The sequence below is a fragment of the Carcharhinus amblyrhynchos genome, chromosome 13, assembly GCF_965287045.1.
Source record: "Carcharhinus amblyrhynchos chromosome 13, sCarAmb.v2.hapA, whole genome shotgun sequence".
Lineage (NCBI taxonomy): Eukaryota > Metazoa > Chordata > Chondrichthyes > Carcharhiniformes > Carcharhinidae > Carcharhinus > Carcharhinus amblyrhynchos.
Window position 1 is genome coordinate 14,326,322 of NC_137336.1, and position 27,884 is coordinate 14,354,205.

The window sequence follows — 27,884 nt, forward strand, 5'->3', positions numbered from 1 at the left end:
GTGTGGTGTATTCAATCAGAGTTCACCTGTTAATCACTAAGTACCTAATACTTAGTGCAAGATATATATTGTAAAGTTTTATTTTTGAAGAGTAGTTTTTGTTTCAGTTCAAAACCTGTGGAATTATTTCATAAGTAGATATCTAGAATCTCAACCTTTATCTACTTTAATCAAAACATTATTGATCCCTGACTGTGTTACATAGCAGTAAGAAGTTTCACAACACCAGGTTAAAGACCAACAGGTTTATTTGGAATCACAAGCTTTCAGAGCACTGCTCCTTCATCAGCCGTGTTACGTAGCAGCATTGCAGGTGTCATTTAATTTGTCACATGTATTAACAGTGAAAAATACTGATTCTTGCACACTATACAGAGTATACATTTCATAGAGATGGAAATGAGAGACTGCAGAATGTAGTGTTACAGTCATAACAGGAGATAGAGAAGATCAACTTAATGTAAGGTAGGTCCATTCAAAACTCTGACAGCAGCAGGGAAGAAGCTGTTCTTGAGTCAGTTAGTACATGACCTCAGACTTTTGTATCCTTTTCTCGAAGGAAGATGGAAGAGATAATATCTGGGATGCGTGGGGTCCTTAATCATGCTAATTAATGCTTAATGATGTTTAATTATGCTAATTAATCATGAAGACAATTCAGGCACTTCTATGTAGAGGGGTTTGCAGCCAAGGCTACCCTGGAACCGCCTACCCAGCTGCTCCAGTCTTTACACACTTTATTACATGGCTTCCAGATATATTCTGCCCAAGAGAAGACTCCACCCTCCGGAATGATCATTCACTCAGTCACCATTGGTTTCTCAAACCAGGCAACCTTCTTTTGCTGTGCTGTCCTAAAGAGACAAACATGACAATCTCTACAAACTGGATCACTCTGATGTTCTGGTCTTGCCAAGGATCATAACACATCATTAAAAACAGATCATCTGCTTTTTAATCATAACACTGTTTGTGGGCATTTGTGGTGTACAAATTGCTACGATGTTTTCTACATTACAACAAGTACTTTATTGGCTGCAAAGCACTTTGGAATGTCCTGAGTCATGTAAGGTGCTGTATAAATGCATGTTAGTCTTTCCAATCTAAAGGCAACTAATTTCATCAATAAACATAGGATATTCAATTAAAATGGCAAAGCATGAGTTTACTGAAGCTACCAATGATAAAACATAAGTGTATAGAGATTTCTTTATTTATGGACATTAACATGCTGTATATATACATATACATGGTCTCATATGTACATCACAATGCATAATTTATACATAACAGATTGCAAAGAATAATAAAAACAGATTTGTATGGTATTTATTTCAACTGCTCTGAACATAGCACATAGCAAGAGAATTCAGATCAACTGAAACATAAAAGCAGCACAACCTGGGACCTCTGATGATACTATCCAACCCAGCATTAAAACAGGTTTTCAAATATTGTGCAGTTTTCTATTAATGATATTAAACATTTTACAATAGGCTTAACAGACATTGACACATCTGATGTATACGACACTAAAACACAATAATGAACCCCTTCGATTGTGTATATGTTGTTGCAACATCAATACATTCAAGACTCACTATTAAATTTAAATATGTGGAGGGTAAGAAGAGTTCTTTGTCCAGCAGTCCAGGGTAATTGTTGTTTATTCAGGAGAGGCTAAAAATATAGTTGACACCATCTTGCAAATCAAAGAATGAAGGTTAGTTAATTTCCTGTGTTTGATAAGTAAACAATTTTCAGCATATAAATTTCCCCAGAAATAATATTCTGAGAAAATACTGCATGTCTGTATTCAAGCTCTCAATAAGAATAGAGACATTTATAAACTATTCAGAGAACATCAGAGGGCCAAATTTGATTTACAACGTTGTTCAATTAAACCTCTGTATTTCACACTTACGCAGACAATCAAATTAGCAGTGCTCACTGTAGATGCATGTTATTAGGGTCTGAGTTCCACCAATATGCACTCTCTTGGAACCTGTGAAAAAGCTTTCCTGTAGTAAAATATTTATACTAACAGCTTAACTGCAGTATCATATAACTACAAATGAGGATAATGCGAACAAAGCTCCTGCACTACAAAGCATATACTAGCCCATACTACCCAACAGCCTTTTACAGTTGTCCCTGAGTTATTACAATATAAATAATCATGTTATAAAGCAAGTAACTAAAGTGTTGGTTATGTTTCTGAATGCTGAGCTGCTGTGTCATCTTTTTTAACTATCAAACATTCACGAGCTGCAAGATCCATAGCAAAAAGTAATAAAAATGATCAGGCATGGTTGCAAATCATACAGATATATGATCAATGATAATACGGTCAATTAGTGCTCTAGTAATAATTGTAAGCAGTCCTTAAAAACGTTAATCATGAAACAGCTTAAGCTGTAAGTGGTGTTACAATATATTGGGTTGAAGTTAGCAGCTATCATAGTTAGCGTTTCTACAACGCGCGATTTTTCACTGATGCATTTGTATTAGTAATTTAGTTCCATTTGTATTAGTGAGTTAGTTGACTTTGCACTTATCACTGAAAAATAAATGCATTTTGATTTTATTTTAAACTTTGGAACCAGTAGTCTTCAAACATTTTGAAATTTATGATTCCATAAACTTCAATTTTCCAACTGACTGAAAAACCAGGCTCCTGCCCATTGACTCTGTTTACACTTCCTGCTGCCTTGGAAAAGCAGCCAGCATAATTAAGGACCCCACGCACTTCAGATATGTTCTCTTCCATCAGGAAAAAGACACAAAAATCCGAGGTCATGTACCAACCGACTCAAGAATAGCTTCTTCCCTGCTGCCACCAGGCTTCTAAATGGACCTACCTCGCACTAAGTCGATCTTTTTCTGTACCCTAGCTATGGCCGTAACACTACATTCTGCATTCTCTCCTTTCCTTCTCTACGAACAGTATGTTTTGTCTATATCGTGCACAAGAAATAATACTTTTCACTGTATACCAATGCACGTGACAATAATAAATCAAATCTTCCAATCAAATCTACATTTGTAGTCATAAATGTGTGTTGAAGAACCAACAATGGTTCATAGGTGCTATGAGCTGGTTACGTATTTCCATGTCTGAGTGAAACCAAGTTTAAAAAATTTCTTACTCTGGATCAGCTTTGTGCAACTATCTGCACAAAGTTAACCTTTTGTCTTTCACAATTATAGCAGCAAGTACCACCTTAGTTCTCAGAGTGGGTGGTGAACACTGAGCTGAAGTTTGCATATATTTTTAACTATATAATGTGTAAAAAGCAGAGCACTCTCATAACTTAAGAGTATAGTTATAGTGTCAGTAGTAACAGAAGCTCAAAGCTTGCAATTCCCATCAATTTCTTTTTGTTTACCGTTTTTCCTGGTCATCTTCCATTCTGCAGTTTGAACAGATCCTTTCTACTTTGCTGCAGAATGAAAGTTCCAACCATATACTGCCACATGTTTCCAAACCAAAGAAGTTTTCCTTTTAACAAAAATAACTAAGGAATGTTCAAGTGAAATCCCTGATTAACTCTGCCTGTTTGAAAAGTAAGAGTTACAAGCGCTTGTTTTTCTTTTAAAAAAAAGCTATCAAGAACTAGTTATGGAGTCCTGAGCTTTTAGTGGAGACATGCTGAGAGCAGATTGGAGAACTGAAATAACAATAATAAGTCTAACTACAGCATGTGCACAAATCAAATGTAGATTCCCTGTTGCACAGTGTCTGCTTAGCATTTTGATCTTGTTTCCTCAATTTATGTTGCCAACAGTTGCCTGTACAAAGGGTGCGTCTAAATACTTCCTCAAACTTGACAATGCATGGCACCTGCCAATTGAACATATTTGTGTGATTCAATCAGTAAAGATTAGCACCGAAGAGGCCATTCAGTCCATGAAACAGTTGTTGATTTAATTCTACTCCACACCCTTTCTCCATATCCTTTTATATTTCTTAATTATTTACTTGCATTCTAGGTGTTTATAGATTCCATTTCCATCACTTTATGATATTCCATGTCTTCAATACCTCCTGCATGAAAAGAAATCCCAATTACTCTGTTCTTTTAGTGAATTAACTAACTTATGCCCTTTGGTATGAAACCAGTGAACTTCTTTTTTCTGAATTTACAAAACCCACTCCTCATTGTTTTCCTCCTAATGTGAATGATGTGCCTTGTGGTTAAATATTCATTCTGATATGACCGATGCAACATAATAATGTACCATCTTAATCAAAATTAGGGAACCACTTTCTCTAACAGAAAACTCAAAATTATCTTATTTTACAGCAGTCAATGAACACATTTTAAGAAATGCAAACCCTAACCAAGATCTGTACAAGGTGCACAAAAGCCTCTGGATAACAGAAGACAAGACAAACAAAGAATTCCTGGTGAGGTGAAACCAAGTTTGTGTTTTCAAAGAAGAAAGGTAAGTTAGAGATTCAAGTTTCAGCTCCGTTAAATTGCTTAGGAGCTAGATATTTAAAACAATTTTAAAAGTCAGAGTTCTTTGAGCTTGAAGGAATGTTTGAAAATGTTAATTTAGAGTTTGCATTTCTTTCACAGACAGGAAATTCCTTTGAATAGTTTAGCTGCCAGTATTATATTCTCTACTCACCACAAAAACCAACTAAAATATAAACCAAGAACAATGTCAAGAAGAACAAAATGACAACTAAATACTGGATTCCCAAAATATTTAGTTGTAAACATTCACTACCAGCATTCTGGCAGCAACTGGAACATTGACTAAAACTTAAAAACTCACTGGCATTTCATTTTGTTATTAAATTTAAGCTTGTTTCTTATTCCATTCTTCTTACAGATAAAGGTTCAAGAAAGTCTCAGTGCGACAATTCATTGTTCTTTGCACAATAATTAGTTTAATTGTCCTGGAAACATTTTTCCATCTAAAATCTGGTCCATCCACCTTGGTCAATCTCATCTATTGATCACTGAAGAAGGGATTCAATTCCAGCTTCAGATTTTGTAGATCGTTTTCTGATAATGTGAAAAAAAAGGATTACAATGGTCTCTGGTGACTTATTTAGTTTAACCTTTTCCTAAATCAGTGCTAAAATACTAACAAAACACATTTCCATTACTCATCCAGCCTGGCACTTTAAATAGATATAGTGGTGTTGATTTCTACTCTGCTATGCATAATCTTGTAAGGCAATGTCCTATCCTTGAGTATTCTAGTTTCATTAAGAATTCTTATTCTTAGCTTGACATACAGCAGGATTTAACTCCAACAGTACAGCTACACACATTTAAGAATTTGCTTAGGCTTGCCTTTTACCAACCTAGGCCAAATTTTGGATTGTCTTTCTTAGGGGATATCCTATAAATGCTTTGAAGACTCAGATGTAGTGGTGGATTTGTTTATGACATGTAAATAACCCTAGAGCTTGACAGCTCTCCTCCCTTGAAAGGAAAATATGTTTCTCAAAAACATGGGAATTCCTACAGCTATAGCAACATTGAACCATCACTGTGCTTTGATCCATTTGATATTGAAAAGCTTCCAACTTTTCAGAACACATTCCAAATTTAATTATGTATTACCATCTCAACAGTCTATATTCAGAACATTCTTGGATCAAAAATAAGCATGCAATAAATTTCAAGATGTTCAAGTGTCATATTAACTTTGAGTAAGATATGGTATACATATTTAAAACAAGGAAGCTTGCATTTATAGAATGCCTTTCACAATTTTAGCATGTCCTAAAGTGCTTTACAAACATTGATGTTCTCCTGAAATGAATAACTGTTGTAAGGAAAATATTACAAAGGATTAAGACATCCGAAAAGATGATAAAGTAGAATTTTACTCCTGTTCTTTTTGGACACCAATAAATTCCCGTTACAATTTATTTGCTGATAATCCATAACTGATAGCAGAAAAGCAGTTGCTCAGCAAGAGCACAAATTTCCTTAGTTTCATCCAGACTCTATGCTTATTTATTGATATATCATCTCAATGGAAGTGCCACAATTATCTGCAGCATTCTTTGGATAGGAAGCACATTTCCAAGCATTACCCAGTTAGCTACAGAAAAGAATGTGATATATTTCAGATTCAGTATGGTGTGAGAGACTTGGTAGGGCACTGGCAGGTGGGGTGCAGATGGTGTTCCCACTCATCTGCTGACATGCTTCTAGGTGGTGGTGGAGGTAGCGGGTTTCGACAATTCTGTTGAAGGAGCCTTGGTGAGTTGATGCAGCGTATCTTGTAGATGACGATGGAGGTAGTGAATGTTGGAGTGGTAGATGGGGTGACAATTAAGCAGGTTGTTTTATCCTGGATAGAGTCAAGCTTCTTGACTGTTGTTGATGCAGAACTCATCCAGGTGAATGATTATCTGATTATAAGAGCATTCCTGACTTGTGTCTTGTAGATTGGTAGACAGGCTTTAGGGAGTAAGGAGGTCAAGTTATTCTGCAGAATTCAACAGCTTCTGCAGCTCTTGTAGCCACAGTATTTATGTGGCTGGCCCAGTTCAATTTCTTCTCAATGGTAACCCCAAAAGATTATGCTAATGGGGGATTCAGCAGGAGTAATGCCACTGAATGTCAAGGGGAGATAATTAGATTCCCTCTTGTTGGAAATGGTCACTGCGTAGAATTTGAGACTTGCTACTGATCAGCTCGAGCCTAAATATTTTCCAGATTTGCTGCATAGGGACATGGACTATTTCAGTACCAGAGTCTCTTGAATGCTGCTAAACATTGACCAATCAGCAAACACTCCCACTTCTGAACTTGAAATACAGGGAAGATCATTGTGAGACACTGAAGATGGTTGGCCCTGAGGCAGCATCCTCTGGAACTCCTGCACCAAAGTCTTAGGATGACTGACCCAAAACAACCATAACCAAGTTTCTCTGTGTCAGGGTATGACTCCAAATCAGTGGAGAGTATTCCTGTTTATTCACATTATCTCCAGTCTTGCTAGGGCTCCTTGATGCCAAACAGAGTCAAATGCTGTCTTGATGTCAACGGCAGTCATTCTCACCTCACCAAATTAAGCTCTTCTGTCCATGTTTTGGCCAAAGCCGTAATGAGGTGAGGGCGAGGCGATAGCCTAGTGGTATTATTGCTCAACTATTAATCCAGAAATCCACACAGTGTTCTGGGAACCTGGATTCGAATCCCATCACGGCATTTTATGGGATTGGGGGTTATAGATAGGTGTTGATGTGATTGGCGCAACTCGTGGGCCGAAGGGCCTGTTTGTGCTGTAGTGTTCTATGTTCTATTTGATGGAATTTGACTTCAATGAAAAATATCTGGAGTCTACTGATGACCATGAAATCATTGTCAATTGTTGTAAAAACCATTTGGTTCACTAATATCCCTTAGGGAAGGAAATCTGCCATCCTTACCTGGTCTGGCCTACATGTGACTCCAGTCACAGCAAAGTGGTTGACTCTCAACTGCCTCTGAAATAGAACATAGAACACTACAGCACAAACAGGCCCTTCAGCCCACAAGTTGCACCGATCACATCTATACCTACTAAGCCATAGACCTATCTATAACCCCCAATCCCATTAGATCCCATATACTCATCCAGAAGTCTTTTAAAAGACCCCAGCGAGTTCGCCTCCACCACCACCGACAGCAGCCGATTCCATTCACTCACCACCCTCTGAGTGAAAATCTTACCCCTAACATGTCCTCTGTACTTGCTTCCCTGCACCTTAAACTGTGTCCTCTCGTAGCAACCATTTCAGCCCGGGGAAACAGCCTCTGAGAATCCACCCTATCTATTCCTCTCAACATCTCATAAACCTCTATCAGGTCGCCTCTCAACCTTCGTCTCTCCAGGGAGAAGAGTCCCAGCTCCCTCGACCTATCTTCATAAGGCATGCCTCCCAATCCAGGCAACATCCTTGTAAATCTCCTCTGCACCCTTTCAATAGCTTCCACATCCTTCCTATAGTGAGACGACCAGAACTGCGCACAGTACTCCAAGTGGAGTCTGACAAGGATCTTATAAAGTTGCAGCATTACCTCCCGACTCCTAAACTCAATCCCTCGATTAATGAAGGCCAGTACACCATACGCCTTCTTGACCACATCCTCCACCTGCAAGGCCGATTTAAGAGTCCTATGGACCCGGACCCCAAGATCCTTCTGCTCTTCAACACAGTTAAGACTCCTACCCTTGATATTGTATTCCTTCATCCCACTGGTCCTGCCAAAATGGACCACTACACATTTATCTGTGTTGAAGTCCATCTGCCACTTCTCCGCCCAGTCTTGCATCCTATGTCCTGCTGCAACTTCTGACATCCCTCCAGACCATCCACAACACCATCAACCTTCGTATCGTCGGTGAGCTTACTAACCCATCCCTCCACTTCCTCATCCAGGTCATTTATGAAAATGACAAACAGCAACGGTCCTAGAGTGGCCTAGCAAGCCACTCGGTTGCAACAATCGCTACAAAGTCTCAAAGAAATGAAACCAGATGGTCACCTGGCATCGACCTAGGCATTGGAAATGACAACGGCAAAACAAACAGCCCTGCCAAATCCTCCTTGCTAACATCTGGGGGGTTAGTACCAAAATTGGGAGAGATGTCTCACAGACTAGTCAAGCAACAGCCTGGCATAGTTACTCTCGTGGAATCATACCTTACAGGTAACACTCCAGATAGCACCATTACTATCCTGGATATGTCCTATCCCACAGGCAGAATGAATCCAACAGAGATGGCAGCACAGTGGTATACAGTCAGGAGGGAGTTGCCCTAGGAGTCCTTAACATCGACTCACGACCCCAAAAAGTCTCTTGGCTTCAGGTTAAACATGGGCAAAGAAATCTCTTACTTGTTACCATGTACTGTCCTCCTTCAGCTGATGAATCAGTATTCCTCTATGTTGAGCAACACTTAGAGGAAGCATCGAGAGCGCAAGGATGCAAAATATACTCTGGATGCGGATTTCAACATTCACCACCAAGAGTGGCTCGGCAGTAGCACTACCGATTGAGCTGGTCAGGTCCTAAAGGAAATAACTGCTGGACTGGGTCTGCAGCAAGTGGCGAAGGAATCAACAAGAGGAAACAACATACTTGACCTCATCCATACTAATCTGCCAGCTGCAGATGCATCTGTCCATGAGCGTCAGTGAGAGTGACCACCACACAGTCCTTGTGGATTCAAAGTCTCGCCTTCGCATTGAGAATAACCTCAATCATGTTGTGTGGCACTATCACCATGCTAAATGGGACAGACTTTGAACAGATCTAACAGCTTAAGACAGGGCATCCATGAGGTGCTGTAGGCCATCAGCAGCAGCGGAATTGTACTACTGCACAACCTGCAACCTCATGGCCTGGCCTATCCCCACTTAACCAAGGGAGGGGATCAACCTGGTTCAATGGAGAGTGCCAAAGGGCATGCCAGGACCAGGCATACCTAAAAACGAGGTGTCAACCTGGTGAAGTTACTAAACAGGACTACTTGCAAAAACAGCAAGTGAGAGCGCTAAGCAATCCCACAACTAACGGATCAGATTTAAACTCTGCAGTCGTTCCACATCCAGCCGAGAATGGTGGTGAACAATTAAACAACTCACTAGAGGAAGTGGCTTCACAAATATCCCCATCCTTAGTGATGGAGGAGCCGAGTATATCAGTGCAAAAGATAAGGCTGAAGTATTCGCAGCAGTCTTCAGCCAGAAGTGTCGAGTGAATGATCTGTCTGGGCCTCCTCCAGTGGTTCCCAGCATCATAGATGCCAGTCTCCAGCCAATTCTATTCACTCCATGTGATATCAAGAAACGACTGGAGGCGCTGGATACTGCAATGAGCCCCAATAACATTCTGACAACAGTACTGAAGACGTGTGCTCCAGAACTTGCCGCTCCCCTAGCCAAGCTCTTCCAGTACAAATACAACATCTGCTCAACAACGTGGAAAATTGCCCAGGTATGTACTTTATACAAAAAGCAGGACAAATCCAACCCGGAAAATTACCAGTTTACTCTCGATCATCAGTAAAGTGATGGAAGGGGTCATCAACTGTGTTATCAAGCAGCACCTGCTCAGCAATAACCTGCTCAATGACACCTGGTTTAGGTTTCGCCAGGGTCACTCAGTTCCTGACCTCATTACAGCCTTGGTTCAAACATGGACAAAACAGCTGAATTCCAGAGATGAGGAGAGAGTGACATTAAGGCCGCATTCGACTGAGTGTGGCATCAAGAAGCCCTAGTGAAACTGGAATCAATGGGTATCAGAGGGCAAACTCTCCATTGGCTGGAGTCATACCTGGTACATAGGAAGATGGTTGTGGTTGTAGAGGGTCAGTCAACTCAACTCCAGGGCATCTCTGCAGGAGTCCCTCAGGATAGTGTCCTAGGCCTAAAAATCTTCAGCTGCTTCATTAATGACCTTCCCTCCGTCATAAGGTCAGAAGTGGGGAAGTTCACTGATGATTGCACTATGTTCAGCACCATTCGCGATTCCTCGGATACATGTTCAAATGCAACAAGATCTGGACAATATCCAAGTTTGGGCTGACAAGCAGCAAGTAACTTTTGTGCCACACAAATGCCACGCAATGACTATCTCTAATAAGAGACACTAACTACTGCCCGTTGACATTCAAGGATGTAACCGTCACTGAATTCCCCCACTGTCAACATCCTTAGAGTTATCATTGACCTGAAACTCAACTGGACTCACAGATAAACACAGCGGCTACAAGAATAGGTCAGAGACTAGGAATATTGCAGCAAATAAATCACCACCCAACTCCCCAAAGCCTATCCACCATTTACAAGGCACAAGTCAGGAGTGTAATGGAATACTCCCCACTTGCCTGGATGGATGCAGCTCCAACACCACTCAAGAAGCTTGTCGCCATCCAGGACAAAACAGTCCACCTGATTGGCACTACATGTTCAAACATTTAACCCCTCCATCACCAACACTCAGTAGCAACAGTGTGTACTATCTACGAGATGCATTGCAGCAATTCACTAAAGATCCTCAGACATCATCTTCCAAATCCATGATCACTTCCAATTAGAAAGGCGAGGGCAACAGATAGATGGGAACACCATCATCAGCAAGTTCCCCTCCAAGCCACTCACCATCCTGACTTGGAAATATATTGGCATTGCTGGGTCAAATTCCCTCCCTAACAGCATTGTGGGTCAACCCACCAAACATGGACTGCAGCGATTCAAGGCAGCAGTTCATCATTGCCTTCTCAAGGGCAACTAGGGATGGGTAATAAATGCTGACCAGCCAGCGAATCCCATAACCCACGAACGAATAATAAAAAACTGTGACCCTGATCATGCTCCTTTTCATTCTCAACACAACCAAATGGATTCCAACCTCATCACTTCAATAACATCCTCATATTCCTGCAGGCATTGGAAATAATCTCAAAGATCACAATTTTTAGGTGGAGAAAAAAATAAATTTAGGTAGAGAAAATAAACATAAATTAAGGAATGTATTGCATATTTTTAATGGAATTTAAATATTCCCATCATTGCCTTACTTTCTGCCAGTTTTGGGTCTGGATTTCCCTCCCTTTGAGGTTCTTGGCCTCTCCAGCTTCATTAATGACTGCCGCAGACTTTCTTCTGTGTACGCCAAGTAAACATGTGACAAATCCACTTCAAATGGCTAAAATAATAAAGAAAGCATTCACATTAGTTTAACATTTGGAATCTGGCGAAAGAATCAAAGAATTTCTGTGCAGTTATCAGAATTGCTGAAAGTGCAGTTTATACAACGGGATTGACGCTCTTGCACCCTTACATTTACTTCACATTGGACAAGACTTGCTACACTTTGTTTTTAATTGGATCTTGCAGGAATGATTTAACCTGCACTCCAGAAAATGCACCTGTGTACTTGGTAAAATTGAATTATAATTGCAGAAATCATAAGCCATGATATAATAAATAACATTGTGTACAGTATCAAAGATGCCAGTAGGAAAAGTGGAAAACATTTGTACTTCTGCAATAGAACTTGAAGCTGTACTTGAAGTTTTCCACAGTACAGAAAAAAGAACTTGCAATTTAGAGTGTTTTTCACTCTTCAGAATGTCCCAAAGTATTTTAGTGCAGCCGTTAACACAAGGTCCCACAAACTGCAGCACAATAAATGACTGCAGGCTGAGGTGCCTAGAATCTGAAATGACACACTGTATAGGAATATAACTGGAGATAAGAACATAAGAAACATAAGAAATAGCAGGAGTAGGCCATCTAGCCCCTCGAGCCTGCCCCGCCATTCAATAAGATCATGGCTGATCTGAAGTGGCTCAGTTCCACTTTCCCGCCTTCTCCCCATAACCCTTAATTACCTTGCCTATCAAAAACCTATCTACCCGCGTCTTAAATATATTTAGCGAGGCAGCCTCCACCACTTCAACAGGCAGAGAATTCCAGAGATTCACCACCCTTTGAGTGAAGAAATTCCTCCTCAACTCCATTCTGAACTGCCACCCCCCCCCGCCCTTATCTTGAGGCTGTGCCCTCTAGTCCTACTGTCCTTTCTGAGCAGGAAGAGCCTCTCCACCTCTATCCTATCCATCCCATTCATCATCTTATATGTCTCAATGAGATCTCCCCTCATTCTTCTAAACTCTAACGAGTACAAGCCTAGTTTATTCAGCCTCTCCTCATAGTTCAACCCCCTCAACTCTGGTATCAGCCTAATGAACCTCCTCTGCACTCCCTCCAAGGCCAAAATATCCTTGCGTAAGTGCGGCAACCAAAACTGCACACAGTACTCCAGCTGCAGCCTCACCAGTGCCCTGTACAGTTGCAGCAAGACCTCCCTACTTTTATATTCAATCCCCCTCGCTATGAAGGCCAGCATCCCATTCGCCTTCCTGACCACCTGCTGCACCTGCAGGCTGGGTTTTTGCGACTCATGCACAAGGACCCCGAGGTCCCTCTGCACTGTCGCATGCTGCAGTTTTTCACCATGTAAGTAATAGTCCTTCCTATCATTATTCCTACCAAAGTGGACAACTTCGCACTTGCCAACATTAAATTCCATTCGCCAATTCCTGGCCCATTCGCCCAGCCTATCTAGATCCTTCTGCAGACTTTCCACACCCTCCGCACAATTTGCCGTTCCACCAATCTTGGTGTCATCAGCAAATTTCGACACCATACACTCGGTTCCCTCCTCCACATCATCTATATAAATGGTAAATAGCTGAGGCCCCAGCACCGATCCCTGGGGCACTCCACTAGTCACCAACTGCCAATCTGGATAGCACCCATTGACCCCCCACTCTCAGCCTCCTATTGACAGCCAATCCCCTATCCACGCTAACACCCTACCCCCAACTCCATGCCCCCTAACCTTCTGTAACAACCTCTTGTGCGGCACCTTATCAAACGCCACCTGAAAATCAAGAAATCAAGAGATGTGCTTTGGATTTCTGCAAAGTTGCACACCCCTAAGATTTTCAATTTTATTTCACACCGCTGCCACTTCAAGGTAAGCTTGATAGCTACTCATGAATTGTAAAACCAAAAGGGATCAATCACCAATATTATGTTATTTCAATCAATGTCAGAGCAACGTTCTTCAGAAAGCACAAACACAATTCTATCAACAAGTTCACTGTAGAAATTAGAGCCATTTTTAATTGAAAAAAATCCAATTATTCTACTAGATTCACTAAAGCAAGCGAGGCGCAACACAAGCTCAAGGAACTGTACCAATTTTTTTTAATTAGACAAGTTACAGACTTGGGCAAAACATTGGCTGGGATTCTCTGACCTTGTCTGTGGTTGAGAATTTGACATCAGAGAATTCCAGCTACCGAGTTTGACAATTTCAGATCATAACCTCTGTCCCAATTTTCCCGATGACACCTGTTGGCAATGATTCCATTATTTCTATTTTCACCTATACTAAATTCATCTCATTTCTTTAATGGCTCCACTTTAATTTCCTTTTGCCTTGCATCATTATCTCTCTCAGCACTCAATCTCTCCTCCCTTCCGTTCCGTCACAGACCTTTTCTTTTGCTCTTTCCGTACTTTTACATTCGCTTAAAAGCCTCAAGTTCTAACAAAAATTATCAACCTGGAAAGGTTAACTGATTCTCTCATGTCAGATGCAACCTGAACTGCTGAGTATTTCCAGTTGTATTTTTATTCACAATTAATAAAAAGCATTGGGGGGCAGGACACCTTGAGATGAGAATGTTTTCTTTAAAAGGTAAGAATTCAAAACTTACATCTTTTTCTTTTTTGTCAGGTACTGGAGTTTGTTTCCTCATGTTGTTTCCTGTGTATGCCACACATTTCTACAATTAAAAGAAAAATAATCTTGTCGGTTTAAAACGTTATCATGCTTAAAAAGTCCCATTAACCAGTCCTTTAGAATGCACCGAAACAAAAAAAAATCAAGTGTGGGAAAATTGCAGATCATTTTCTGCAGATTAGTCCTGGAATCGGACCTCAGCTAGTTATAATGAGGTGTGCTGGTGAGAGTTAGTGTAAAAACTAAAAGCAGGAACTGTAAAACTGAGCTTAAAAAGCAAAATGGTGCTAATGCTATTATATAGATTTTAACACTTGTAGGGAATATAGACAATTTGTTGTTGGAGTCAAAAACAATTTTGACTTTAGAATGAAATATCATTTCTAAATTTGTGGTTGATATCAAATTGGCTGGGGTGATTTTGGGGTGAGGGTCATTGGTAAGGGGTGCAAGGGAGGAAGCAGCAAAAGGAAATAAATCAATACTGAAAAGAATGAGTTATTAGCCTTTGTATATAAGTTTACAGAATAGGTATATAATTGACAAAATTATTTTCAGCTAAAATATAAGGAAAATAAGGAAGTCAATATTACTTGGAAAACATGAATCTAAAGGAAGCAGGAAAACAAAGGGATATGAGAGCATGTTTAATGATTTGTGCACTTGTAATGATACAGGTCAAAAAAGCCATAAAAAATATGCTCTGAAGTTTATTTCTGAAGGCACAGAATTGAAAAGTAGATAAGTTATACCAAATTTGTATTGAATCTTTATTAGATTACACTTTGGAGTATTGTGAGCAGTTCAGACTACCATATTATCAAAAGACTATTGAATCACTGGAGAGGGTAGAAAAAAGTTGTATAAAGATGATACCAGAAACGCAAAGTTATATCAGTAACTCCATTTAATGTGCGTTCCCAATAGCATATTCTCATTTTAGAATGGTTTGTAACACAGGAGAGAATCCTGAATAACACTTCCATTTTTTGTTTTAGCATGGTTACTGCACAGGCACTAAGAACTAAGTTGTAACAGCACATGTTCCATCTTTTTCTTTTAAAAACATAGCACCCTTCACTTTCTCAGATTGTTTTCTCCCCCCCAGCCCTTCTGTTTGATACTGCCTTTCCCCGGCCTTCCCATTCACCACTGTCCTCCCCCGACCCTCCGCTTCACCTCCCCAATTCTCCTGCTCACTGCTTCACTTCCCTGCTCACTTCCCTGACTCTCCTGCTTGCTGTTTCCATCCCCCAAGCTCTTGCTGTGAGAAGGCACTCAAGGAAAGGATGGTAATAGTGAGGGAGAAAGCTCACGAAGACAGGTGGAAACAGGGGAATGGTTTAGTGACCAGGTGGTGGGAGGGAAGCACTAAGTAGGGAGTTTGGGGAGGGTGTCAGCAGGTAGGAGGAAGGGAGAGAGAGGGAGGGAAACAGGGAGCAGAATGAAATAAAGGAGAGAAGTGTCAGGGAGGAAAGCAGTAAGAACAGAGCAAGAAAGGGATGGTCAGTGGGAGGTAAAAAGTAAGTTAGTACAAGTTAACATGTTAAAAGACTATTAGGCCAATAGATTTTTAATGTCAAAATTACAGGTCAGAGAAGTGATTTCATTGAGCACACTTTTTCTTGGCACCATCTTTTTAGGGTAAACGCTAGACGTTCCAAACAAGCAATAGTTACACCCACCAGGAAAGATAGCTGGCGGGGAAATTTAATAGATATTTTTAAAACAATGAAATGTTTTGTCTCATGGAAGCTGTTGTCATTTGTGAAGAAAGAAAAACAAGAGGCCACTGTGGGCCAAAGACCCCAGAAGGGAACTGAAGCGAAGTTTTTTGTTTAACTAGGAGTGAGGATGCAAAACTCATTGCCACATGGAATTGTTGAGCCATGGAAGTTAAGAGGGGGCTAGATATGCATTTGAGAAAGGTTGGAATACAGGGTAATATGTAGATGAGAAAGTATGCGTGAGGAGCACTAAAGTTTTTATGGACTGGTTGGGCCAAATGGCCTGCTGCTGTGCTGGATATTCTTTCTAATTCCACATAAAACAAAACTTTAGCTAATGCTTAAAAACACTGCAACCAAATAATTGTTATGATTAACAAATGTCTTTATTTCCATATTTATAGAATCATAGAATACGCACAGTGTGGAGGGAGGTCATTTGGCCCATGAAGAGTACACTGATACTCCCTGACCCACCCCTTTCCTTATCCCCATAACCCTACACGTTTATCTCACTAAGCACCCCCCCACTCCCGCCAACCTACACATTTTGGACAATAAGGGACAATTTAGCTAATCTGCACATCTTCCAACTGTGGGAGGAAACTGGAGCGCCCGGAGAAAACCCACATAAGAAGGACGTGCAAACTGAACACTGACTACCCAGGACAGTTGCCCTGGAATCAAACCCAGATCCCTGGCATCAAGGCAACAGTACTAACCACTGTCCCACCACGCTTTAAAACACAAATAATGCCCTATGGATTGTAAAGGATTTTATTAGTACATTTATCAACAAATCATACCTTATGGAAGCTACTATATTTGATGTTTCTTGATTTAACAGTATATTAACTCAGCTATATTAATGATATTTAGAGTTAAGTGTACAGTAAAAAAAAGAAATACTGCAACTATTGTTGACAGTTCTAAAAACGTGCATCATTCTTTGGCAAATGTAAATCTTGCATCAGTTGAGTACAAAATTTGATGTTTTCATTTACTGACTGTACAGACCTACCAGCTGCCACTCTCCAATGTCTTCATTCCAGTGTACATAGTTCTCAATCATCTCCTAGATGGAACAAACATTTATTTAAACAAACCTGCCATAATCAACATAATAAATACAAGATGAGCAGTAACTCAGTTTATTAACTGTTTCTTCTGATAAATCATGATGGCAAAAAGTCATCAGGTTCCAAAGAACCTTATTATATGCAATTCAGTTACCATTTTCCCAAATTATGCAACTCCTTACTAAACTAACTAATGTCAAAGCTTTGACAAAGGGTCTTCCGGACTCAATATGTCAGCTCTTTTCTCTCCCTACAGATGCTGTCAGGCCTGTTGAGGTGTGGAGATGCCGGCGTTGGACTGGGGTAAACATAGTAAGAAGTCTCTCAACACCAGGTTGAAGTCCAACAGGTTTATCTGCTATCTAATAAACCTGTTGGACTTTAACCAGGTGTTGTGAGACCTGTTGAGGTCCAGCATTTTCTCTTTTGGTTTCAGATTCCAGCATCTGCAGTAATTTGCTTTTAACTAATGTCAATTTCTTAATTGATATAATCACTGATTTCCCTAAAGTATTAAATACAATTAAAACATTGTTTTTATTGATAAATACCTTGGAAGATTTTACAATGAACTAAATACATAAGGATACATCAGAATAAATGTCCAGAATTTAGATCAAAAACATTGGTTTTAAAGAACAAGAGGGGTAGTTAAAGAGGTTGAGGAAAATAGGGAGGGAATTTCAGAGCTTAGGATCATGCCAGCTGAAAGTTCAGCCATCAGCAGTGGAGTGTAGTGATTACAATCAGTGAAGCACAAGAGGCCAGAAGAAGAGCATAGTGACCTCAAAGATTTGTAGGGCTGCAGGAGGCTACAGACATAGGGAGAACTTTATAATGTTTTTGTTCTAATGTAATGCCTGAAGCATTTTTGTGTGATACCTGAAACAGCAAAATTTCAATATCCAAATAAAAGTTATTGTAATTATGAATATATATTCAAGTTCCATGCACTAAATCTGCCTAATTGGTACCTCACATGGTATACAAAAGTTGAAATAGCATGAGTTGAATGAGTGGCATAAGACATCGTTTTAAACATTGCTCCCAATGAGGTTTCAAAGAAAATGCACAAAAAAGGATGGCCTTCAAAAATAAGAAAATCTTTATAATTTTCAAACATCAACATCTACAGGACAAAAATATGTCAATTTCCCTTTTGTCCCTGTGCTATATTTCAATTTAGACTGTTTTCTATTAAACATTCAAAGGCCCACATTAAGGCTAGTATTGTCCATCGTTACAGAAAACATTCTTTATTCATGGAAGTTGAAACAACCATTGTCCCAAGGCATGAGAGTCAAACATTCTATTTTCCATCATCAACAGCCCCAACATAAACAATTCATTAAGAATCTCTGTCTAACCTGGTATTCTCGTGGAATGAAGTTGTCAATAATGAGCATTTGGAGACGGAGTTCTCGGCTCAGTTGTCTTATATTCTCTAACAGTCCTTCAATTTCACGTTGATGTTCTTGCTGCAAGTCTGCCATCTTTGAAAAAAACGAACAGATTATTGTAGCAGAACTGTTATTATGCCATAAAAAACCTGAACGATTTAATGCAGAGAAACTGGGTAAAGGTATCATCTCCAAAAAGACCCAATCTCGACTAGTTATGAAACAAGGTCAAGTGAAGGAGCTTTACTTCCATTTGGAAGAATCAATTCAATATAACTGAGAAGAAAAGTATTTTGGATTGTTTATTCACTTGTGGTGCTTCTTTCATTCTCGTATGAAGCTCAAGTAATGTTTTGGTACAATAAACAATTCTATAACAACATGAAAATAACCCAAAAATCACAGCAGCTCCTTCATAAATGTGGCTTCTCACCTCAGATTTTGCTGCCATCAGCATCGTCCAAACTTTCTTCAGTTTCTTTGTCTTGCCCTGGGCCTCCTCCTGCAAACTGGTGTACTTCTCTTCAATGTCCAAACGTTCTTGCTTTTTATTGACAAAAAAAAAACCACAAAGGGACATTAATTTATTATTTAGAGTAGCCAGTACCAATATGTGCAGATGCAAAACTTTCTCAGAATTGTTTTACTCTTTACTAGTTACTAGTCACTAATAGGAACTAGTCACTAATAGGAACTAGTCACTAATAGGAACTAGTCACTAATAGGAACTAGTCACTAATAGGAACTAGTCACTAATAGGAACTAGTCACTAGGACTTTACAAGTAGGAACATTATTAGTAAGAACAAAATTTGTGGTTATCCTACAACACACAATTTACACAGCACGAGAATTTTTGTGTTGGTCAGCACGGAAAAAAACAAGGAAAGACAAGATAGACAAGCAGGGTTTGGTGCAATTGAGGAGCAGATGGCTTGAGTCAATGTGGAGTTTTGCTAAAAAAGTGAATGTATGTACATGGAGTCAGTGGTTGCAATGTTATTTTCCACATCAAATAAATTGATTGTTTTACTATTCTGAAAGGGAAGAATAGTGATATCTAGATACTCCAAAGTTGTTTATTCATCCAGATTGCACAGCAAAACCAATATCCTATAACCTTGAAACTTGTCTTTTTAAATTAGGAGAACTGCATAAAACAGCCAAGGTCTAAAATATAGGACATCACTAAGACTGAAAACAGTAGAAAGTAAATCAAGAAGTGGTATTTAAGTGGCACTGAGCTGGAGCTTCAAAGATTTGTAAACTGTAGGATAACAGCAAGACTAAGTGATGTTGAGTTTGTGGTAAGAAGAAAAATGCATTAAGAATAGTAATTGCATCACCTCTTTTTCCTCTAGCTCTTTCCGAAGTTGCTCTGCACGATTTCGGCGTGCCTCCAGCTCACAATTTGATTCATCCAGTAGTCTTTCTTGCTCTTCAGCTTTGGCCAGAAGGTCCACTCCTCCCACAATCACCTTCTTCTCTAAAGCAGACAATTTTTCCAACAAAGTCTGATGCTCCAACCTTAAGAATTTCATGAATGGATCTCATTATACACTTTTATTTAAAAAATAAAGATTCAAATTCTCATCAATGAGAGCAGAGCAATATAAATCACTAAAGGTAGACAGAGGGGAACTGGTGGATGTGGTGTTTCTCGATTTTCAAAAGGCATTTGATAAGGTGCCACACAAAAGGTTGCTTCAGAAGGTTAGGGGGCATGGAGTTGGGGGTAAGGTGTTAGTGTGGATAGAGGATTGGTTGTCTAATAGGAGGCAGAGAGTTGGTATCAATGGGTGCTATTCTGATTGGCGGTTGGTGACTAGTGGAGTGCCACAGGGATCAGTGCTGGGGCCTCAGCTATTTACCATTTATATAGATGATCTGGAGGAGGGGGCTGAGTGTAGGGTGTCGAAATTTGCTGATGACACAAAGGTGAGTGGAAAAGCAAATTGTGCAGAGGGTGTGGAAAGTCTGCAGAGGGATCTAGATAGGCTGAGCGAGTGGGCCAGGACCTGGCAGATGGAGTACAATGTTAGCAAGTATGAGGTTATCCACTTTGGCAGGAATAACAGTAGGAGGGATTACTATTTAAAGGGCGAAAAGCTGCAGCACGCTACGGTGCAGAGGGACCTGGGGGTCCTTGTGCATGAGCATTAAAAACCCAGTCTGCAGGTGTAGCAGGTGATCAAGAAGGTGAATGGGATGCTGGCCTTTATAGCGAGGGGGATAGAATATAAAAGCAGGGAGGTCTTGCTGCAACTGTACAGGGCACTGGTGAGGCCGCAGCTGGAGTACTGTGTGCAGTTTTGGTTGCCGCACTTGCACAAGGATATTTTGGCCTTGGACGGAGTGCAGAGGAGGTTCACTAGGCTGATACCGGAGATGAGGGGGTTGGACTATGAAGAGAGGCTAAATAGACTGGGTCTGTACTCGTTGGAGTTTAGAAGGATGAGGGGGGATCTTATAGAGACGTATAAGATAATGAAGGGGATGGATAGGGTAGAGGTAGAGAGATTCGTCCCGCCCAAAGGACAGCAGGACCAGAGGGCACAGCCTCAAGATTGGGGGGGGGGGGGGGAGACGGCGGCAGTTTAGAACAGAGTTGAGGAGGAACTTCTTCACTCAAAGGGTGGTGAATCTCTGGAATTCTGTGCCCATTGAAGTGGCGGAGGCTACCTCGCTAAATATATTTAAGACACGGGTAGATAGGTTTTTGGTAGGCAAGGGAATTAAGGGTTATGGGGAGAAAGCAGGAAAGTGGAACTGAGCCCCTTCAGATCAGCCATGATCTTATTAAATGGCGGGGCAGGTTCAAAGGGTTAGATGGCCTACTCCTGCTCCTATTTCTTATGTTTTTATGTTCTTAAAATGTGGTATTCTTAAAGAAAATCAAAGCACTGTTGGACTATGAGGCATTGCAACTCAGATTGGCCTGTGATTTCGTACTTGTTAACTTTGATCAATGAATGAAAGCAATCTCCATAGAGAGATGGGTGCAGACTTAAGAATAGCAAATCGTTACAAAGGAAAATGACACTTGGTCAAACTATCTTAAAAGGATCCTCATGATAACCATATTCAGAATTTCACATTAGGAAATGACACCTTCAATCACTAGAATAAGCTTTTTTTTATACAAGCAAAAACACTTTCTGTAACACCTTTTACACAATCTTTTGAACAACTTCTTGGTACATCACACAATGCAGGATTTTAAGGAGCTGGAATGCCAGCTCATTTTTATTCATCTGACTGCATGTTTCCATGTTCCCAATCTAGTTAAATGTAAATTACCTATTAAAGGAGACACAAAATAACTTGTTGCAGGTAATGTATCTATGCAAGGAGTCAGTCACATTCATTGACAGCAGAGTTTTAACTCTCATCACAAATGCTGTAACGGTCTAACAATTAACCAATGTAGTAATTAAAAAATAACAAAGCTTTGATCAAAATGCACACAAGATAGATAACAGGCAGGGTGTTACCTGCAAGGAGGCGTGGGGGTCCATAAAACATTCAGAAAAGGCAGGGACTGGAGTTCCATTGTGTCCTCCATTTATGGCATTTTGCTAACAGTGAGATAGGTGGAGGATGACCGAACAGTCCAGAGGCCAATTAATCCACTTAAATGGCCAAATAATGACCTCTTCCTCCCACCTCTGGTGGGCAGGATCTACACTACAATGGGAGGCAACCTGCTGAACCTTGAAAGCTTCCCAACATGTTTGGGGTGGTGGGGGAGGAACTGTTAATCATGAAGGGCCTCACTGCCTCCTTAAAGTAGCAATAACGTCTACACCTGCAAGAACAACTCCCTTTTCCCTGCTCTCACCAACAACCACACCAGAACCTGCCCAACTAAGACCCCAGTTACCTGGTTGGGAGGGAGGCTTGTTCCCAAGACATCGTCCATTAAGTGAGGTCACAGTAGTGGCCAACATTCTGGATGATGCTGCTGAAACTATAAAATTGCTAGCCCTGATCTAGCAACTCTTGGGAGGGAGGGCATTTTCCAAAGTGACAGGAGCCTCAACAGTAACTAATTAGTTGAGGCCTCAAACAGCTGAGGCAAGGTTTCTCCAACTACGGCTCATTGTCAGGCTCTTCATTGCTTTGACAAAATTCTAGACAGTGCTTTGAGCAGAAAGAATACAGCAAAGGGACGCAAGAAAAAAGGAAATAGAACTGCAATGGAAGAGCTGGAAAGCAAGATGGTGTGGGGCCCTGTGAGGATAGATTGGGGGTGGGAGCTGGAGATCCCACTGTATCCTCCAGCCATGGCATTATGTCAGTGGTGCAATTGCATGGAGAAGAAAATCCTAATCTTCCAATCACTGACATGCTAGCTACATCTGGTGGACATAATTAGGTATTGTAAATACTTCAAATACAATAACAGCAACAAAACTGATAACACCATACATAGTCATAGCTTTATGAAATGTTTAAGGAAATTCTATTCTATATTGATAACATCCACACAATGCATTTTAAAGAAATGCAGTTCTAGATTTCAACATCGTAACCATAAAACTGAGCACTAAAGAAAACTGCACATAAACCTTGCACTTGTGTGCATCGTCCACATTTCTAAGTTCTCATTTATGATCAACATGTAAACTATTTCATGTAATTACACCTCACTCACAGCAGTGCTGCTGCAGCACTTTTATTCTGCACACGTTTCCCATTCTATAATCCAGAGAAATACACATTTCCCAAATTAGAGTAGGTTTTGCTACTAATGAGTAGCATGAAACATTTCATTCAATCCTTTTATTTTATATACAAAATTAAAATAAGGATCAAATGAAACCTCCAATATTTAACCTCACTTCACTGGAGACAATACTTAGTCTTGCAATGCAATGTCATGGAACATTAACTAGTTACATCAGAAAACTGTTGGCAGGAAATGTAGTAAAACAAGGGACTCAGACTTCACTACTAAAGGTCATAAGCTTAAGTTAAAAAACTGTCCTTCATCACTGACAAATTCTCCATGGCAACACTTCTATATATCAGAGTCCACTTGCCAGCCAATCTCATATTGAGTATATCTTTGGCTCATATTAAGTATGGCTATATTGGCAGAGTCCACTTGCCAACCAATCAGCATTCTCTTCTTATACAGCATAAATCTGTTGAATATCCTTGCATTTTATTCTAGCAATTGTTCTGATGAGTGCAAGGCAAAAAAACTTTGTCATGCCTTTTTTTTCAGCAATACACAAATTCTGCACTACCAAATGACAAATACACATCAAAGTGCTGGCTGTAAGAGCAGTGATAATGTTACTGAACTCATTAGTAATCCAGAAACATGAGCTCAAAACCCAACAAGCCAAGTTTAAATTTAGTTAGCTAAATAAATCTGTGATGAAAAGCTAATGGTGAATGTGAAACTCCCAAATAGTAGTTAAAAATCCATTTGGTTCACTAAGGCCATTTAAGGAAAAGATCTAGTCTGGCCTATTTCTGACACGAGACGCACTAATTTGGTTGACTTTCAACTGCCCTCTGAAATGGTTGAGCAAGCCACTCAGTTGGATTAAATCACTCCAAGAAACAAGAATAAAACTCAGCAGTCCAATCGGTTTCAACCTGCTGACCCAATGTAATAAAGGCAAGCCTAGCCCAGTCACTGCAAAGTGCACCTCACTACTATCTGGAGACTCATAGCAAGTGCAGATCAGTGAAGAAACAGCATGACATTGTCATACTCTCAAAATTGTACCTCTCAACCAGACTACTACTTCAACACCCTGAAGGATGCATGTCCGACCTGCGAGACAGTCCCACCAGAAGTGGGCAGCACAATGTTATAGGGAATGACCAAGTGGGAATCCTCAACATTAAATCCAGGCTTTAAGAAGTCTCAAGACATCAAGTCAAACCTCCTGCTGATTGAAAATCCATCACTCTCCTTTAACTGATGCATCAACTCCTCCATGGTGAGCAACACTTGGGAGGAAACACAGAAACACGCCATGCATGCTGGGAGGGGGACCTCCATCTCCCCATTACCATGGGAGATTTGGAAGCACCACCGGTGATCAAGCTGGCAGAGTCCTGAAAGATGCACAAGACCATAAGATATAGGAGTAGAATTAGGCCATTCGGTCCATTGAATGGCAGAGCAAACTCAATCATGGCTATAAGTTTCTCAACCCCAATCTCCCAGCTTTTCCCCATAACCTCTGATCCCCTTACCAATCAAGAACCTATCTGGGTCTGTCTTCAATATACATAATGACTGGCCTCTTTTGAGACAATGAATTCCATAAACTAATCACTCCCTGGCTGAAGAAATTCCTCCTCTTCTCAGTTCTAAAGAATTGTCCATTTATTGAGACTGTGTTCTCGGATCCTAGTCTCACCAACTAATGGAAACATCTTTTCCACGTCCATTCTATCCAAGCTTTTCAGTATTCTGCAAGTTTCAATGAGGTCCCCCCCTCATTGCTCTAAAGTCCATCAAGTACAGACCTGACGAAGGGATGTTTACTACCAAATAAACCTGTTGGGCTTCAACCTGGTGTTGTGAGACTTCTTACTGTCAAGAAGTTTGTCAGTTTCATAGGGTTATGATGACAAATGCTTACAGTTCTCCACTCATCAATGCAAAACTAGGTACTTATATAATGAGCCAGTTTGGGTCATGAGTGAAGAATAAATGGCAGCAGCCTTCTGTTAAGCTTTCACTTGCCCACTGACTTTTGAACAGCAGATTGTAATGAGCCAAACATTTAAACAATGCAGTGTTCTTTATAGAGAATCTGCAATCTGTATGAACAGGTAAGCTATTCATCCCTTTAACTGTTCTTCAATCTGATTGATTAATACGCAATACAGAGTCTAAACCAGAAAGTGGGCAAGTTCCAACAATGGATTCAATGTATAATTAGGTAGGAGAAGCAAAATAGAAGAGAAACATGGGTTTGAGAGAGGAAAAAAGAGCCTTAAAGAAAGAGTAAAAAATGTGTTCACATTTTTGGTAATCCCCAAAAGAATTAACAAGATGAGACGTCCACTTGTAAAAGTTAATTTCCAGTGTCAAGAAGGTTGTCTATCACTAATTAGGATTTATCACAGTATTAAGAGTGGTTTCACTGGAATGAACAAGGCCTAACTTTCTGTTGAGACTTTCACCTGTATCTACACAGCAGCCCGGAAACTTAAAGTTCAATATGTTTGAATGGAAAGTCAGATGACAGGATGCTATTTTCACACCACTTGCAAAGGGCAACGCACCCTGGGACAGCAATGTTAGGGAAGTTAAGCAAGAAAACCCCAAGTGTGCTCACCAGAGTTTGCTATCCAATTTGTGCCTGTATCACCCTTACTTTTATAATCAACATTCAGTCCATTGGAAGCAAGTAAATGTAGACTATATTCAGTTTTATTCTTTCAGCCAATGAAAATAAACCCATTTCTGTTAATGTTTCTATTTTAATGTAAGCCCATGCTTCTCCCAATGCATTTTACTAACTTTAGTGACTTCAATCTCAAAATCATTCATTGAGTTTCAATATTGTCTACTTACTGTGCTTTCAGCAGGTCTTTCTCTCTCTTCTCTAGTTCTGCTCTGGCTTTGTTCCTTTCCTCTTCTTCCATATCAAGTTTGGCTTCAAGGACTTTTCTTTCTTCATCAATCTTTGCCTGCATTTCTGCCATCTTTTCAGGAGATACTTTCTTTCTTCCTTTAAATGCAAAAAAAAATTTCATCTCATGAGCAAATCACATTTATATTATGTCAGCCGAGTGATCTGGATTAGCAAAACTGTAATTATGTGATTAAACACAAATTAAACCATTGCTTACGTGCTTGCTTAGTTTCAAAATGAACACCTAATTTCAGTTGGGAAGAGCTGACAGCTGATTATTTTTGTACCCAGGTATACTAGACTGTCAAGTAAAGGTTGGAGCAACTGGGCATGAAGCCAGCTGGGGTAGTTAAGTGAAGGCTGCATCATACCGAGAGAGATGTTCAGCTGCCTGAGCAGCAGATATGGCTGGGTCAGGTAAGAGCATAAGAAATAGTAGCAGGAGTAGGCCATCTAGCCCTTCGAGCCTGACCCGCCATTCAATATGATCATGGCTGATCTGAAGTGGATCAGTTCCACTTTCCCACTTTCTCCCCATAACCCTTAATTTCCTTGTCTGTCAAAAACCTATCTACCCCTGACTTAAATATATTTAGCGAGGTAGCCTCCACCACTTCAACGGGCACAGAATTCCAGAGATTCACCACCCTTTGAGTGAAGAAGTTCCTCCTCAACTCTGTTCTAAACTGCACCCTCCTTATCTTGAGGCTGTGCCCTCTAGTCCTGCTATCCTTTGAGCGGGAAGAATCTCTCTACCTCTACCTTATCCATCCCTTTCATTATCTTGTATGTCTCTATAAGATCCCCCCTCATCCTTCTAAACTCCAACAAGTACAGACCCAGTCTATTTAGCCTCTCTTCATAGTCTAACCCTCTCATCTCCAGTATCAGCCTAGTGAACCTCCTCTGCACTCTCTCCAAGGCCAAAATATCCTTGCACAAGTGCGGCGACCAAAACTGCACACAGTACTCCAGTTGCGGCCTCACCAGTGCCCTGTACAGTTGCAGCAAGATTTTATATCCCGCTTTTATATTCTATCCCCCTCGCTATAAAGGCCAGCATCCCATTTGCCTTCTTGATTACCTGCTGCACCTGCAGACTGGGTTTTTGCGACTCATGCACAAGGACCCCCAGGTCCCTCTGCCCCGTAGCATGCTGCAGTTTTTTGCCCTTTAAATAGTAATTCCTCCTACTGTTATTTCTGCCAAAGTGGATAACCTCACACTTGCTAACATTGTACTCCATCTGCCAGGTCCTGGCCCACTTGCTCGGCCTATGCAGATCCCTCTGCAGACTTTCCACACCCTCCGCACAATTTGCTTTTCCACTCATCTTTGAGTCATCACAAATTTCGTCACCCTACACTCAGCCCCCTCCTCCAGATCATCTATATAAATGGTAAATAGCTGAGATCCCAGCACCGATCCCTGCAGCACTCCACTAGTCACCAACCGCCAATCAGAATAGCACCCATTGATACTAACTCTCTGCCTCCTATTAGACAACCAATCCTCTATCCACGCTAACACCTTACCCCCAACTCCATGCCCCCTAACCTTCTGAAGCAACCTTCTGTGCGGCACCTTATCAAACGCCTTTTGAAAATCGAGAAACACCACATCCACCAGTTCCCCTCTGTCTACCGCACTAGTCACATCCTCATAGAAATCCAATAAATTTGTCAAACACGACTTCCCCTTAACAAATCCGTGCTGCGTCTGCTCTATCAAACCATTCTTTTCTAGGTGCCTCGCTATTTCTTCTTTCA

At 40.5% G+C, this 27,884-nt stretch overlaps 1 protein-coding gene across 1 annotated transcript in view; it reads right to left on the bottom strand.

Moving 5' to 3' along the window:
* Positions 1 to 230: 230 nt before the first annotated feature.
* Positions 231 to 27,884, bottom strand: part of kif3a (kinesin family member 3A) — a 65,112-nt gene continuing 37,458 nt past the window's right edge. The window contains exons 11-18 of the mRNA XM_080201315.1: positions 26,055 to 26,211; positions 19,846 to 20,026; positions 18,934 to 19,044; positions 18,468 to 18,593; positions 17,043 to 17,096; positions 14,269 to 14,337; positions 11,554 to 11,681; positions 231 to 5,021 (exon numbers count right to left, since the gene is read on the bottom strand). Coding sequence (XP_080057441.1) covers positions 4,973 to 5,021; positions 11,554 to 11,681; positions 14,269 to 14,337; positions 17,043 to 17,096; positions 18,468 to 18,593; positions 18,934 to 19,044; positions 19,846 to 20,026; positions 26,055 to 26,211 — 875 coding nt within the window. The 3' untranslated portion in view covers positions 231 to 4,972. The remainder of the gene's footprint in view (positions 5,022 to 11,553; positions 11,682 to 14,268; positions 14,338 to 17,042; positions 17,097 to 18,467; positions 18,594 to 18,933; positions 19,045 to 19,845; positions 20,027 to 26,054; positions 26,212 to 27,884) is intronic.